At 42.5% G+C, this 14,803-nt stretch overlaps 2 protein-coding genes across 2 annotated transcripts; both read left to right on the top strand.

The window, feature by feature from the left end:
• The first annotated feature begins 3,419 nt into the window (after positions 1 to 3,419).
• On the top strand, positions 3,420 to 4,355 carry LOC142204365 (olfactory receptor 11L1-like). Its single transcript, XM_075275678.1, has one exon. It carries the CDS (start codon positions 3,420 to 3,422, stop codon positions 4,353 to 4,355), a length of 936 nt encoding a protein of 311 aa, XP_075131779.1.
• A 6,364-nt stretch (positions 4,356 to 10,719) lies between these two features.
• LOC142204366 (olfactory receptor 6P1-like) lies at positions 10,720 to 11,649 on the top strand. Its single transcript, XM_075275679.1, has one exon. It carries the CDS (start codon positions 10,720 to 10,722, stop codon positions 11,647 to 11,649), a length of 930 nt encoding a protein of 309 aa, XP_075131780.1.
• The last annotated feature ends 3,154 nt before the right edge of the window (positions 11,650 to 14,803 follow it).

The following is a 14,803-nucleotide window of genomic DNA, read 5'->3' on the forward strand; positions in this document are numbered from 1 at the left end:
AGTGTGCACACTCGGCTCTGCTACATCACACACTCGGCTCTGCTATATAAGATGGGTTGACCGGCACATCAGATGTAGCAGAGCCGAGTGTGCACACTCGGCTCTGCTATATCAGATGGGCTGATTGCATGGAAATCCCTGTCATCCCTGTCATTGCATTGGCCAGCGCTGATTGGCCAGAGTACGGAATTCGACCAATCAGCGCTGGCTCTGCTGGAGGAGGCGGAGTCTAAGATCGCTCCACACCAGTCTCCATTCAGGTCCGACCTTAGACTCCGCCTCCTCCGGCAGAGCCAGCGCTGATTGGCCGAAGGCTGGCCAATGCATTCCTATGCGAATGCAGAGACTTAGCAGTGCTGAGCCAGTTCTGCTCAACTACACATCTGATGCACACTCGGCCCTGCTACATCTGATGCACACTCGGCTCTGCTGTAGCCGAGTGTGCATCAGATGTAGCAGAGCCGAGTGTGCATCAGATGTAGCAGAGCCGAGGGTGCACTAGAACCCCTGTGCAAACTCAGCTCACGCTAATAGAATGCATTGGCCAGCGCTGATTGGCCTATGCATTCTATTAGCCCGATGAAGTAGGGCTGAATGTGTGTGCTAAGCACACACATTCAGCTCTACTTCATCGGGCTAATAGAATGCATTGGCCAGCGCTGATTGGCCAGAGTACGGAATTCGACCAATCAGTGCTGGCTCTGCCGGAGGAGGCAGAGTCTAAGGTCGGACCTGAATGGAGACTGGTGTGGAGCGATCTTAGACTCCACCTCCTCCAGCAGAGCCAGCGCTGATTGGTCGAATTCCGTACTCTGGCCAATCAGCGCTGTCCAATGCATTCCTATTGGAAAAAGTTTATGTCACAAAAATCACAATTACACACCCGATAGAGCCCCAAAAAGTTATTTTTAATAACATTCCCCCCTAAATAAAGGTTATCCCTAGCTATCCCTGCCTGTACAGCTATCCCTGTCTCTTAGTCACAAAGTTCACATTCTCATATGACCCGGATTTGAAATCCACTATTCGTCTAAAATGGAGGTCACCTTATTTCGGCAGCCAATGACTGTTTCCGATTTTTTTCGATGCCTCTGGTGTCGTAGTTCCTGTCCCACCTCCCCTGCGCTGTTATTGGTGCAAAAAAAGCGCCAGGGAAGGTGGGAGGGGAATCAAATTTTTTTGGAGTTTGCCACGTGATGTTCGATTCGAATCGAACACATCGAACAGCCTGATATCCGATCGAACATGTGTTCCATAGAACACTGTTCGCTCATCTGTAATACCGACCTAACTCATTTAGTGGTGTGTTGTCTTCCATAGGTTAGGGGATAACTTGCAGATCAGTGGGGTCCAAAGCTTCAGTCTCTCACTGATCAGGAGAATGGGGGTCTTTTCTTCTCCCTTCTGAATGGAGTAGTAGTTGGGTATTACATGCATACGTCTAGGTCTCAGAATTTCCGGTCATATTACTATTTTCTACGGTATATTTGGGAACATCAGTAAAGCATAAAAAAAATCAAAGTAACCCTAATAAACAAAGCAAAATGTAATTTATCCATTACTATAAATGTTTGATACATTGTATAACACAACTCGTGCTTGTCAAGACTAAAATGTCACCACAAACAACGTATTCAGAAGAAATAGGAACACAAAATATCAGATGTTAACATGTAACCAGCTAAGATTTCTGGATAAATTCATTATTTTATTTTTTTTTTTAAATAAATAAAGATTTCATTTATTTATTTATATGTTAATTGGATAAATGACTTTCTATCCCCGGACGGTTTGACGATTATTCCAAACCAACCAATTCTCAGGACAATTTGTAAGACATAAAAAACAAAGAGAAATCAATGTGTCTCATTCTTTATAATAAATGGCCTGGATAGTTACCGTTTTCTTCCATATGTTGAAAGGGATAAGGCTATTTGGGAAAAAAAGCCAAAAATTATTACACTATCTAAAAACTAAGCGCTAAAGGAACCAAAACTCAGACAATTCTTTTGGAGATTGCTGACAATGATTTGACAACTCTTCTAGTTCCAGCTAATGCACCATCTACGTGGTAAGACATTGCTAATGTAGATCCTGCTGAAGGGGAATAGACAAGATAGACATAGACAAGCATAGGTTAGTGAAGATAATATATATATATATATATATATATATATATATATATATATATATACAGGGACGTTATTCACACCACTATAATACCATACACAGGTAAGATTGTCCATCTGCCTCCTTGCCTACATGCCTTACCTGAGGATGGCGCCGGTGCACTCAGTACATTGTCTATCCATCTATTATCATGCTCGTGTGAATAAACTACCAATATCTGTATTATTATTTCCCTGTTATGATAGACATTCCCCATTTCCAATCTTGTTCTATGACATATATGACAGATGTAAGTATGGTGTATGGTCTTTGTGAGACAACCCTTGGTTGCCGCCAGTCATTGAGTGCAGATCTGTCCTCTAACCTCAGCTATTATGGCCGGGGGTATGTAGGGTACATGAGTGCCAGCTGTTCTATTGAATAGTCATCTATGAATTTTACGATTGTTGCTCTCCATTTTGGCATATAGAAGACAGAGGAAGTCCTGTGTATGCTAAATATCATACTGGGAAAACTGTTATGGTGGAGGGGCCATGATAATCTTGGTAAATGTGTTGGTGAAGCGATCCATAGGCCCTGACCCTAAGCTAAACATTCTGCTCACCCTGAATCACCTTTTGATAAGTACTTGTTGATCTCTACTGTATATGGTTGGACATGTTTGAGACAATTAGGCTACGTTCACACATGGAGCGTAATGGTGGATTTTGGCACCGAGAGTGACATGAGGAGCCGTGTCGCTCTCGGGTCAAAACCCACCTGCCACGACTGTCGCGGCTTCCCCCTCCGCAGGTTGCTGCAACATGCCACTTACGGAAAAAAGTAGCCTGGTGGTCTCGATAGACCACCATTGTGAGGGGGCAGATTATGACATGGATTACGCGCCATAATCCGCCCCCTCTGTGCCCGTGTGAACGAGCCCTTACACTTCTATAAACCAATATGCTCCTTCATCCTATATCACATGATAATTAACTGTTATTGTTATCTGTCTTTCTCTCCTACAGACGACCTAACAAATATTAATGCCAATAGTAGATAAACATGGTTCGCTTATTACGAGCGTCCTTACTGTCACATTAATGATGTTCTCGGGTCATGGGAAGTGACAACTCATCATGTTCATTACGACCTCTTCTATGGGGTGGACCAATGTTTCATCTTCATAATCAGGAAATGATCTAAATTTGGAAATAACATAAAGTGTAGCAATAGTTCAACTAAGATCCAAATAAAGTCTATTGCACCCAAATACTCCACCGAGGTAATAATAATAGTAATAACACATCATGAATAGCAGCAGCCACGTGGTCACTGAATTTCTACTCTTAGGGTTTCCAAATGTCACCGGCTTTCGAGCCGCCATTTTATTCATTGTGATTCTGGTGATTTACATTATGACTCTCATGATAAACACTATGGTCATGGTGTTGGTGTCCATTAAGCCCCAGCTTCATTCTCCCATGTACTTCTTCCTCCAGCAGTTATCACTTATTGAATCCATGTTCCTCACTGTTGTTGTTCCTAACATGCTCCAGGTTATATGGTGGGAAGGAGTCGCCATCTCTGTTAGGGGTTGTATAGCCCAGTCTTACTTGTATTGTGCCTTAGGAAATGCAGAATGTCAACTTCTCACCGTCATGGCTTATGACCGCTACTTGGCCATTTGTAACCCTCTTCACTACAGCACCATCATGGACTCCAGACTACAGAAATTCTTGGTCATCTACTGTTGGGTTTTTGGCTTCCTCCTGACCCAGATCACTCTTATATTTCTTTGTCAACTTCACTTCTGCGGCTCCAATGTAATAAACCATTTTTTCTGTGATCTTGCTCCGTTTGTTCAACTTTCTTGTTCTCTAAAAATTGCCTTCCAGATAATGATTCTGATTTTTGCTATACCTGCTATTGTCATTCCTTTTATATTAGTTATTATCAGTTACATTTGCGTCTTTATAACAATTCTTGGCATATCCTCTGCTAAAGGAAGGAAGAAAACCTTCTCCACCTGTAGCTCCCACCTCACTGTGGTCACCATGTACTATGGAACCCTCATCACTATCTACATGGTCCCAGCTAATGGAGATACCTTGACCCTCAACAAGCTAATTGCACTTTTATACATTGTAGTCACTCCCTTGTTCAACCCGATCATCTACTGCTTGAGGAACCAAGAAATGAAAACCGTCATGGAGAAGTTAATCAGTGTTAGTGTTAGACAATAAACACAAGACTGTATTGAAAAATATATTTGTTCCATAATCTGAATAGATTATAAATTCAATGTGTTGTATAAACACTCAAACATATATGTGTGGAGTAAACTTTATTAAAGTTAATTGTAAAGTAAAAGTGTGTATGTGTGTTTTTCAAACCTTATTACTGCCTTTGAAACTGTTTCATTGCTAAGCCTGTGATAGCCACTTGTGAACCAGACCAACAAAAAAAACCTGTTATTAATGTACTCTTACTATTCTATAACAATAAGGGGTACCAGGAAGAGCCAGGTACCAGTAGAACCAGCACATCTGCAGTAGCAATTAAACCCAAGAGTTGACACAGACTAGTAGTTTTAGGCTCGGAAGGGGTCAATAAACATGGACTTCCCTTTACTGATAAGACTAGCCTAAGGCTATTGGCTTTACCTTAGTTAAATTTCAAATTATTGTCCCATTCCCACCCTAAAAAATACAAGCTTGCATCTATCCTAGGACTTGGCTGTAATTTCAGAAGATTGAGTTGTGATGAAATCAAGCACTTTCTTTTACATTGGATATCAAAGTAACAAAGGGGGCTAGGATGTGTTAGAACAGTGCAGCAGCTACCGCCTAGGGGTCAGGTCACAGCCTGCTCCTCTGTTGTGGCTTTTTGCCGGCTGTCGCCCTTTCCCTGTTGCAAACAGTCCTGCTTAGCACTGTGTAAGCCAATGTTCGCCCAGCGTGGCCGGCTAGGCTGGTTGGTTGGACCGCCCCTTCCCTATTTAAGGAGGCAGGTGGCTCAGCCCACTGTCCTAGCCTTTTTCCAGATCCTCTTTCTGAGTTGTTGTGTGCAGGTTCCAGTGCTGTTGCTCTGTAGTTGGCCATAGTAAGAATTTAAGTTTACCCTTAGTAAGAATCACATCATTAGTTCTCTAGCAGCAAGTTGCCTTGTTTCTGTATTGCACTGGAAGCACACACGTTAAGTTGGTCTGTCTAGCTCAGAGGTGCTGACTAGACTGTATTTCTTTAGCGGCTGCTCTGAGCTGCAGAGGCTGTCCCTGTGGGGTTAACAGAAAAATCAAAATGGTGGAGTAGCCCGGCAGTGAAGCTAACAGTCAGGCTTCATTCACAGCAAGGTAGCTCTGAGGCTCAGAGCCCAGTTGGACTCCGCAAGTTATTATTTATATATTTTTGGAATGTACTCACAAAAATTTCAGCCCTTTTGCACCAGGAGTTTTTCTTTGACAGTTGTTGTAGTGAGTCTATGCGAGTGATTTTGTGAAAATGGATAAAATCGAAAATCGAGCTGTCATTATATATGTGTTTTAGTAAATAGTAAGAATGTAGACGGTAACAGAAACACTACTTACCATCTTGGCAGTCCCTCCAGTAGTCACAGGGCTGTTGTATTTCCTGAGAATGAAGAAGATAATCTTAGTCACAGCCATTTGCGTAACTAGGAATGGTGGGGCCCCGTGGTGAACCTTTGACATGCCCCCCCCCGACTGACGCTGAAGACCCCGAACCCCCCCCCCCCGCATTCCTGCACGCACTATTATGCCCCATAGTTGCCCTTGCACACAGCATTATACCCCATAGTGGCCCCATCACCCAGTATTGTGCCCCATAGTGGCCCCATCACCCAGCATTATGCTCCATTGTGGACACCCATTAACAATTATTATACTCTGGGGTCTTTTCAGACCCCAGAGTATAATAATCGGAGACTGAGAGGGGGATGCAAACATAAACACTGTTACGTACCTATCCCTGCACTCCCCGCTGTCGGCTATCTTCAATTATGTCAGGGACGTCATGTGATCCCGGCATTATAACGTCTGAGACGTCATACAAGTTTGTTATGTTCGCTTACCCCTCCAATCATTATACTCGGGGGTCTGAAAAGTCCCCTGAGTATAATAATGATGTTTGCGGGGCCCGCGCTGTCACTTACCGATCCTGGCCCCTGCCAGGATCGGTAAGTAAGTAGGGCCCATTACCGGCTGGAGTAACTCCAGTCAGTAACGGCCTATTAAAAAACAAAATGCAGCGGTAGCGGCTGTCACCGGGCCCCCTAATGTCCCGGGCCCTGTGGCAGCTGCCTCAGCTGCTTCCCCAGTTGTTATGCCCCTGGTCACAGCAGAATATAAAAGCTGGCAATCATGTTGTGACATCGAGTAAGAATCCTCCTCCTTCTCTGACATCGTACCACTTTACTGAGTAATCTTTCTTTATTGTCAACCTGATCTTCACTTCACAATGTGTCACTTTATATGGCAATAACTTTGAGACGCTTTAACTTCCACAAGTGATTTTGAGATTGTTTTTCATGACACATTGTACTTCTTGTTACTAGTACCACTAATCAATATTTTTGTATTTATTTATAAACAATATAGGATGGGATTGGGAAATGTAAATGAAAAGTGACTAAAATGTCACTTTATCCCCAAAGTTTTCATTTTCAAAGTGCTATTTGGCTTTTTGAGGGAAGATTTTGCCAGAATAGTTTCCAGGTGCCATGTCGCATTCGCAGAGCCAACAAATGGAAACCAACAAAAAGTGACCCCATTTTAGAAACTATACCCCTCTAAGAGTTTATCAAGGGGTATTATTATTTTGAGCCCAAGAGTGCATTTCAGGGGTCTGAAAAAGGGAAACAGTGTCCATTTAAGCCTGTGCTCCAAAAACAAAAATAGCTTGTTCCCTTCTGTGCCAAAACAGCAGTTTATACCCACATATGACATCTCGTACGTTATCCTGGGTACACCAGTGTCATAGATGTGGGGCACACAGCAGGGCACAAAAGAGAAGAACTGTTATGTAGCTTTTGGAGTGAAGATTCAGATGTTTGGTATGTCATGTTTGAAGAGCCTGTAAGGTGCCAGAAAAGTGGATTCCCCAAAGGAGTGACCCCATAGGACTGTATGGTGAGGCGTTTTTTGGAGGAGGAATTTGAGTCAGTTTCCTCAACAAATTCCTGTCCAAAACAACTCAGTAGGAACACATACTGGCATCAAGAATTCTGAGGCTCTATTCAGAATATATTGTGCTCCCTACACAATATAATATCCTGCAGTGCTCCCCACAGAGTACAATGCTCCATAGTGGCCCCACACACTATAAAATGCTCTCCAATGTCTCCACACAGTATTATTCTTCACAGCGCCTCCTGCATCATAATGCTCCAAAGAACCTCCAACACATAATGCTCCACACTGCTGCCCACAGAATAACGTTCCACAGTGTCTCCCACAACATAAGGCTCAACAGTATCCCCGTAAAGTATAATGTACCATAGTATCTCCATAAAGCATAATTCTACCGTCTCTACACACCATATAATGCTAAACAGCTCCACAGCGTCCCCACATGGTATAAATTACTCCACAGTTTAAAATGCTCCACACTGCCTCCCACAGATTAATGCTCCATTGTGCCTCCACATACTATAATGATCCACAGTGTCTCCCACAAGATAATGTTCAATAGTGTACTTTGTGGCGCCCCTGGAGACTGAAGCACAGCGGGCCTGGGCAGTAACAAGGATGAGGCTCTAATGAAGGGGTGCATTCTGTTTGTACGCTGAAATACCCCGAAAAGCATCTATCTGTTGGAATAAAGCCTGGATTATTCGCGCTCCGTGGTGGTTCTGTTGTTTTCTTGGTGAGGAGCGCATCATTCCTGGGTTTTGAGAAGCTATATGCTCAATATGGTTTCTATTCAATTTATGGTCAGTCATCCCGATGACCCATCACCCCAGATGGATGTGACCCCTGTGTAAAGTTTTCCATGTTTAACAAGTACTTACAACACTTTTGCCCGGCCCTTTTTTGGAGTTTTGTGTAAAATGATCAATGATGTGACTTTTTTTCATTCTCTTTTGTGTTTTTTCATTGCAAGCAAAATAAATGAAGATATTACCAAAGAGTTTGTGCTTGTAATCATTATCTGGGAGACACCGAGGATTATCTGACAGAATTGCAGGGGGCCAATACTTTTGGCCAACACTGTATAGTCCTAGGAGTCCTTTACATGAAAATGAAATACTAGACAAACCATCCAAAACTGAAACAAAACTTCAGAAAGTTACTTTTCTCCAGTGTTCTCTTAGACTTTGAGCCATTGGAGCATTTTTGATCTATTTAAATCTCACACTATCTGAATCTTAATCTTGTCCCCAGATTCTTCATTAACATCTCAATAATAACCAATTCTCAGGACATTTCTTCAGCTATAAAATGTTCCCAGATCTTTATGTGCCAGTACATTGATGACATTGTCTCATCGTCTCCTTTTGCTGTTGCTGCAGAGATTGCGCTGTAAGGAAGGCTTCCGTTTTGTGGCTGTGACCGTTCAATTAACATCCAGAATGTTCTAGGAATAAAAACTCACCAAGGATATCGGAGGAATGAGCCCGCACACTCCTTAATAATCTTCCTTTCTTGATTGTTCATGTTTTACACCAATAATACGAATTAAAATGTTCTAGTGACAATTTCATGAATTAAGGATTTTCTATTACTTTTGTGCTATGGAAACCTGGAATCCATCATGGTACGAAAGGTTGGACTAGACGAAGGAAGGTGAGGAGTCGTCATTCTCTGGGTTTTGGTGCACACAAGAGTTGGTTCCCCTAGGCCAGTAGACACTAAGTGCTCATGTTTGGATGCTTACTTATTTCTGAAGTGGAAAACCTGCATTTTTATTTCTTACTATTGTGTTTTATGCAACAAATTTATCAAAATGTATCAGGCTGGTTCATACATTTGTTACTGTTCGGTCACTTGGAATTGGATTGTGCTTGCACAAAAGAAAAAAACCCAAACGGTATATATTAAATGGGAACCCTATAAAGCACCTAAACTACAACCCCATTATCATGGCACTCACCACATTTTAAATTACAAGTAAACCAAAAAGGTGCAAAATAAGAAAAAAAAAAAAAGGACCAGAATGTTGGCGCTGATTTTGACGCTGAATCCGCGTCAGATTCCACTTGGAATAAAATTCTCCCATTGGCTTCAATGGACCCTAAAAGTAATAATAAAATGCATTGTTCTTTGACACGGTCTATTGTTGGCTTGACATGCTGAGAGTTACAGCGCTTACTTGTCTATTAGGTTACAAACATGAAATGTATATCTTAGCTCGCAATAATTAAATGCAGTCCTTCAAAGAAGATGAAGGCTTATCGGGAAGAGAGAGACAATCTGTGTCCCTCTATGGGTAACCTGCTGTATGATACAAGATGTATCATATTGCATTCACAAACTTGCATATGGTATTTTCCATCGTTCACCATTCTGCACCTACCCTGTTTCCCCAAAAATAAGTCATCCCCCGGACGTAAGACATAGCAGAGGTTTTGTTGAATTACCTAATATAAGGCACCCCCAGAAAGTAAGACATCCCCCAAAGATAATAATCTTTCTGTGCAAAGATTGTATGAAGAAATACATTGCAGCCGGTTGAACACTGTGCACGATGTTCCGTGTGCACAGATATGCCGGCTGCTGACGTCGCTGCGATACGTAGATGAGCTGGGAGATGCCTGCTGTGCATATACTAAGCATCATATGCGGCGGGGAATCCACTCTCCCAGCTCATCCCACAGCAGCCGGAACAATGGATACAACATACGGTATCGCAGCAGCCGGTTTTCCTGTGCACTCGTAGCACCGCGCACAGCGTTCAGCCGGCTGCAATGTTTTTCTTCATACAGTCTTTGCGCAGCGAGCACATCTCAGCGTAGCGCAGTGGTGGCAGCAGCACACAAACATAAAATAAGACATCCCCTGAAAATAAGACATAGCATATCTTTAGGACCAATATTTTATATAAGACACTGTCTTATTTTCGGGGAAACACAGTAGTATTTGCCAAGAATCACTTTCATTATATTTTTGTACAGCTGTTCCGGTTTTGCTTTGTGTGTTCGCGTTTCAGCTTCTTGTGTGCTATTTCCCTTTCCGTATGTCCCGTGCCCACTATTCCATCGAGTCACATATACAACATTATATTATTGTTCTTCTTATTACACGATTACTTTACACCCAGGTTTTGCTCATCCACTTCATCACACAATGTTTTATTTTATAGGGTTACATTTATATTTTCTTACCTCATTTCTTTCAGTCCAATAATTTGTTTATATTATAGAATTTGTATTGTGCCATTGTTACAGTCTTTGGTGTTATTCCATTCGTTACATGTGACTATTATTGTCCTTTCCCTGTAGTGTATGACCTCTATAATGGAAATCGTTCCTTCATATTGGTAAGGACCATGGAACTGATACAATTCTTCTGAGGTAAGAAACCATATAACCATGTGCCATCGTGAAGTTGACTAGTAAACCATCCTTTATTTTCAAGGGACGTCCTTTACTATGGATAAAGAGAACCTGACAACCGTCACTGAATTCAGACTGTTGGGATTTCCAGAAATTAAAGGCTCCAAGACTGTTGTTTTATTTCATGTGATTCTGTTTGTCTATATCATGACTCTATTGATAAATTGTATGATTGTTGTGTTGGTGTCCATCAAGCCAAAGCTCCATTCCCCCATGTACTTCTTCCTCCAACAATTATCACTTGTTGAATCCATGTTCCTCACTGTTGTTATTCCTAACATGCTTCATGTCGTCTGGTTAGAAGGAGCCACCATCTCTGTTATAGGATGTATAGCCCAATCTTACTTGTATTGTGCCATAGGGTGCACAGAATGTCACCTCCTCACCGTCATGGCTTACGACCGCTACTTGGCCATCTGTAACCCCCTTCGTTATAGCACCATCATGGACACCAAGCTTCAGCGTTCCTTAGTTGCCTACTGTTGGGTTTTTGGCTTTCTCTTCACCCAGATCACTCTGAACTTTCTGTGCCAACTCCACTTCTGTGGCCTCAATGTGATAAACCATTTCTTCTGTGACCTTGTTCCTTTTGTTGAGCTTTCATGCTCTTACAAGTTGGCCTTACAGTGGGAGATCTTTATCGGTGCTGTCCCTATAATCATTTTACCCTTTGTCTTAGTCATCGTTAGTTATACCTGTGTCTTTATAACGATCCTTAAGATTTCTTCTGCAAAAGGAAGGAAGAAAACCTTCTCCACCTGTAGCTCCCACCTCACTGTGGTCGCCCTATATTTCGGGACCCTGATCACAATTTACATGGTTCCGGCTAATGGGCAAACATTGACTGTTAACAAACTTATCTCTTTTTTGTATATTGTGGTCACACCATTGTTTAATCCTATTATATACTGCTTGAGAAATCGAGAGATAAGACTCGTAATGGTAAAGTTACTTTCTGCTAAGTGAAGATGTTTCGTTGTAACTACAGGTATCCAATTAAATAGTCTAACGGCGGCTGAAATTAAAACATTGTAACTACTTGAAAGACACTTGTAACGTCTCTGCCTGTTTGGGTCACTGCGCCACCCTCTGCTCGCATGGCATGTGCAGTTTCATTCCTTGCTTAGAGTTTTTGGTTGCACTGTGTGAACATGGCTCTACTTCTGTAATTGAATTTCCACCACGCCCGTCTCCTGTACCTTGTTTGCCTCTGTTCATGAAGTGGTTAATTCTAGTCTTGCCATGTGACTGCCAGCCTGTCCTCCAATCAAACCTAGGGCTGGTCTTTGGCTTCCTATATACAGGTCATCAGCCCACATAGACGTGTTGGCTATTGACTTTGTCCCTGCTAAGCTTCTCTTCTTCTACTATTATATTACTGACTTCCGACCTCTGGCTTTCCCTATTGACTTTGGACTCCGATTTGGCACTGCATTGCTCGACTGTTACCGAACCCTTGTCTTGCTGACCTCCCTTTGTGTTGTTTGTCTTGTCTGCATTTTCTATTTGACATATATAGGTAGGGCCCGTTGTCCAGTTGCCGCCTATTACATAGGATAGGACCAGGCAAGCTGGAAGGGAAAGTGGGGGCCATCAGCTTAGGGCTCATTGTCTCTTGTGCCCCTTCCCAGGATTTCCAGCAGCTACTGGGGAATTGCTGTCCTAGCAATTCCATAACAACACTAGTTTATTCCATACTAAAGTATCAAGTCCATGTGGAGTGTATAGAGTGGGGCCATATATGACTACATCCCCATGTATAGGATAGTCCAGTACTCGACCCAGGTGAGAAAGGAGGTTCCCTGCACAAGTCTTTCATGTGTGATTGTGTTTAGAGGACTGAGGCCCAGTTTGCATCTGCATTTGGTATTCCATTCAGGGAGTCTGCTTGGGGACCCCGTAAATGGAAACCTATATGCATTAAAAAGCGGTTAGCACATGGGGCCACGTATTTTGGTCCGCATCAGAATTGGACCAAAATGAGCCTGCCACGACTGTCAGTTGCAGCATCCCCCTCCGGAGTAGGATCATAAGAATGGGCCTAGTCCGGAGGGTGCTGTCGCGAGGTGGACGCCGGGGCTGACTCAACCTCGGAATCTGAATAAAGGACAGCTCGTTTCTTTTTTCCATGAGCCAGAACATACCGCTCACAGGAAAAAGGAATCTAGCGGTCTACATAGACCTCTATTGTGAGGGGGGGGGGGGATTCCACCAGAATCCACCCCTCTTGCCCCATGTGAACAAGCCCTTAGAAACCACACGGACCCCATTATAGTCTATGGCGTCTGTGTGGTTTCTTAGCTAACCACTTCTTAATGCGTATAGGTTTCCGCTCAGGGGGTCCTCAAGCGGACTCCCCAAACAGAATACTGAACACAGATGAGAATCGGGCCTAACAAAGAAAAAAGTGTGGACTTGTCCCTCAGTTATTTGTGTCACACAAATGAACGGCTTTTGGAAACAACACCATTTTGTGATCTCTGTTATTCAGAAAGTAACACGTTATACATGTGTCACAAAAATATAAATTGGAGTCTTTAACCAAATTCAGGTTAAGGTCTTATTCACACTCTTGATTGCTGAAAAATATTCTGTTTTGGTCAATAATGAGGACCACAAAAGCTCCTTTAAATCTACAGGTCCATGCAAATCACAGATAGCTCACAGATGCCAACATGGAAACAGAGCAATCACACAGGACACGACCTGAAGATGAAGATGATGTGCCGTCTGAGATTAACCTGGACATCACATGTCTGCTAAAGCTGGATGTCTGATTAAATCTTATGTAAAAGGGTTTTCTGGGCAAAAATATAATTTTAAAAAGGTCTCTTATTGCTATTAATAGGTTAATAATAAATGTGTTACCAGTGTTTTGTGTGATCTTCTGGGTTTCTCTGTGAGCTCCTGGCATTTTCTGCACTTCTTTACAAGGTGTAGCTTCCTGGTCTGTTTTCCTACAACTACCATGATGCCTTGTGCTTTACTTACAGCTGATTCTCTCCCCTCCCTCTCTTTCACTCCCAATACCTTTCTCACTTACACCCCCTCCCTGTTTCCCTAGCTACACTGCACACTACTAGCCTGTCCTAACTAATTTAACCCACCCCACCCCATCATACTTCCCTGTCTTCCGGGCAGGATCTTCTCAGCACACAACCTCCCATGTTCTTGGTAGCCGGCATCTCCTCTTCTTGACGTCTAGGCATTATCTTAGATGAGAAAGATCATTCTATTCTGGACAACCCCATTAAGGGTGGAGGCATCTAAAGCTATGGGGCAGATGAATGTTTCATTACCTAATTTTTACCTGTATGATGCAAGCTTACCTGGAACACGTGGGACTTTGCGATTGTGACTTGGTTTAGAGGACTGTCTAAACACTGACTAGACAGGTCACATCTGCTTTTGGTATTCCGTTCAGGGAGTCCACTTGGGAACCCCCCCAAACGGAAAACTATACGCATTAAAAAGCGGTTAGCTAAGAAACCACATGGACCCCATCATAGTCTATCTTTCTTTGATAACCATTTTTTATTGCGTATAGGTTTCCGTCCCAAGTAGACTCCCCAAACAGAATACTGAACGCAAATGCGAACTGGGCCTAATAAAGAAAAGAGAGTGGACTTGTCTCTCAGTTATTTGTGTCACGTGATGAACAGCTTTTTGAAACAACATATTTTTGTGATCTCTGGTTAGATGGGAATACAAACTGGAAGGACTCAAACTAGACTTGTGGAATTGTTACCAGAACATTTTTATAAGTCAAGAATATAATAGACGATTTCAGAGATCCAATATTATAGAAGAATATTCAGGTATGTCTCCCTATGAGGTATTTCATGCTTGCCATAAAATTGTATAAGATCTGGTGTTACCTAATGTATCCTTTTACAGCTTGCACCTCTTTTGGCTCTATTCCTTTACATATTGACTATTGTTAGGTTTCATTTCAGATTCGGCCTCTTGACTTTTAAGTTTTGCTTCAGCCTAAATAAATTTGTTTGAATCTCCATCCTCAAGCTCATGAAGGTAGAAGTGAGCATGTCAGACGTGACTCTATTGATGTTCAGTTTGAGAACAGTCCTGCAGTTTTCCAAAAGAGAGAGTCTGTGCACCT

The sequence above is a fragment of the Leptodactylus fuscus genome, chromosome 5, assembly GCF_031893055.1.
Source record: "Leptodactylus fuscus isolate aLepFus1 chromosome 5, aLepFus1.hap2, whole genome shotgun sequence".
Lineage (NCBI taxonomy): Eukaryota > Metazoa > Chordata > Amphibia > Anura > Leptodactylidae > Leptodactylus > Leptodactylus fuscus.

What these genes read in the sequence shown, in the direction of transcription:
- LOC142204365 (XM_075275678.1), top strand. Translation starts at nt 3,420, where the DNA reads ATGAATAGCAGCAGCCACGTGGTCACTGAATTTCTACTCTTAGGGTTT.
- LOC142204366 (XM_075275679.1), top strand. Translation starts at nt 10,720, where the DNA reads ATGGATAAAGAGAACCTGACAACCGTCACTGAATTCAGACTGTTGGGA.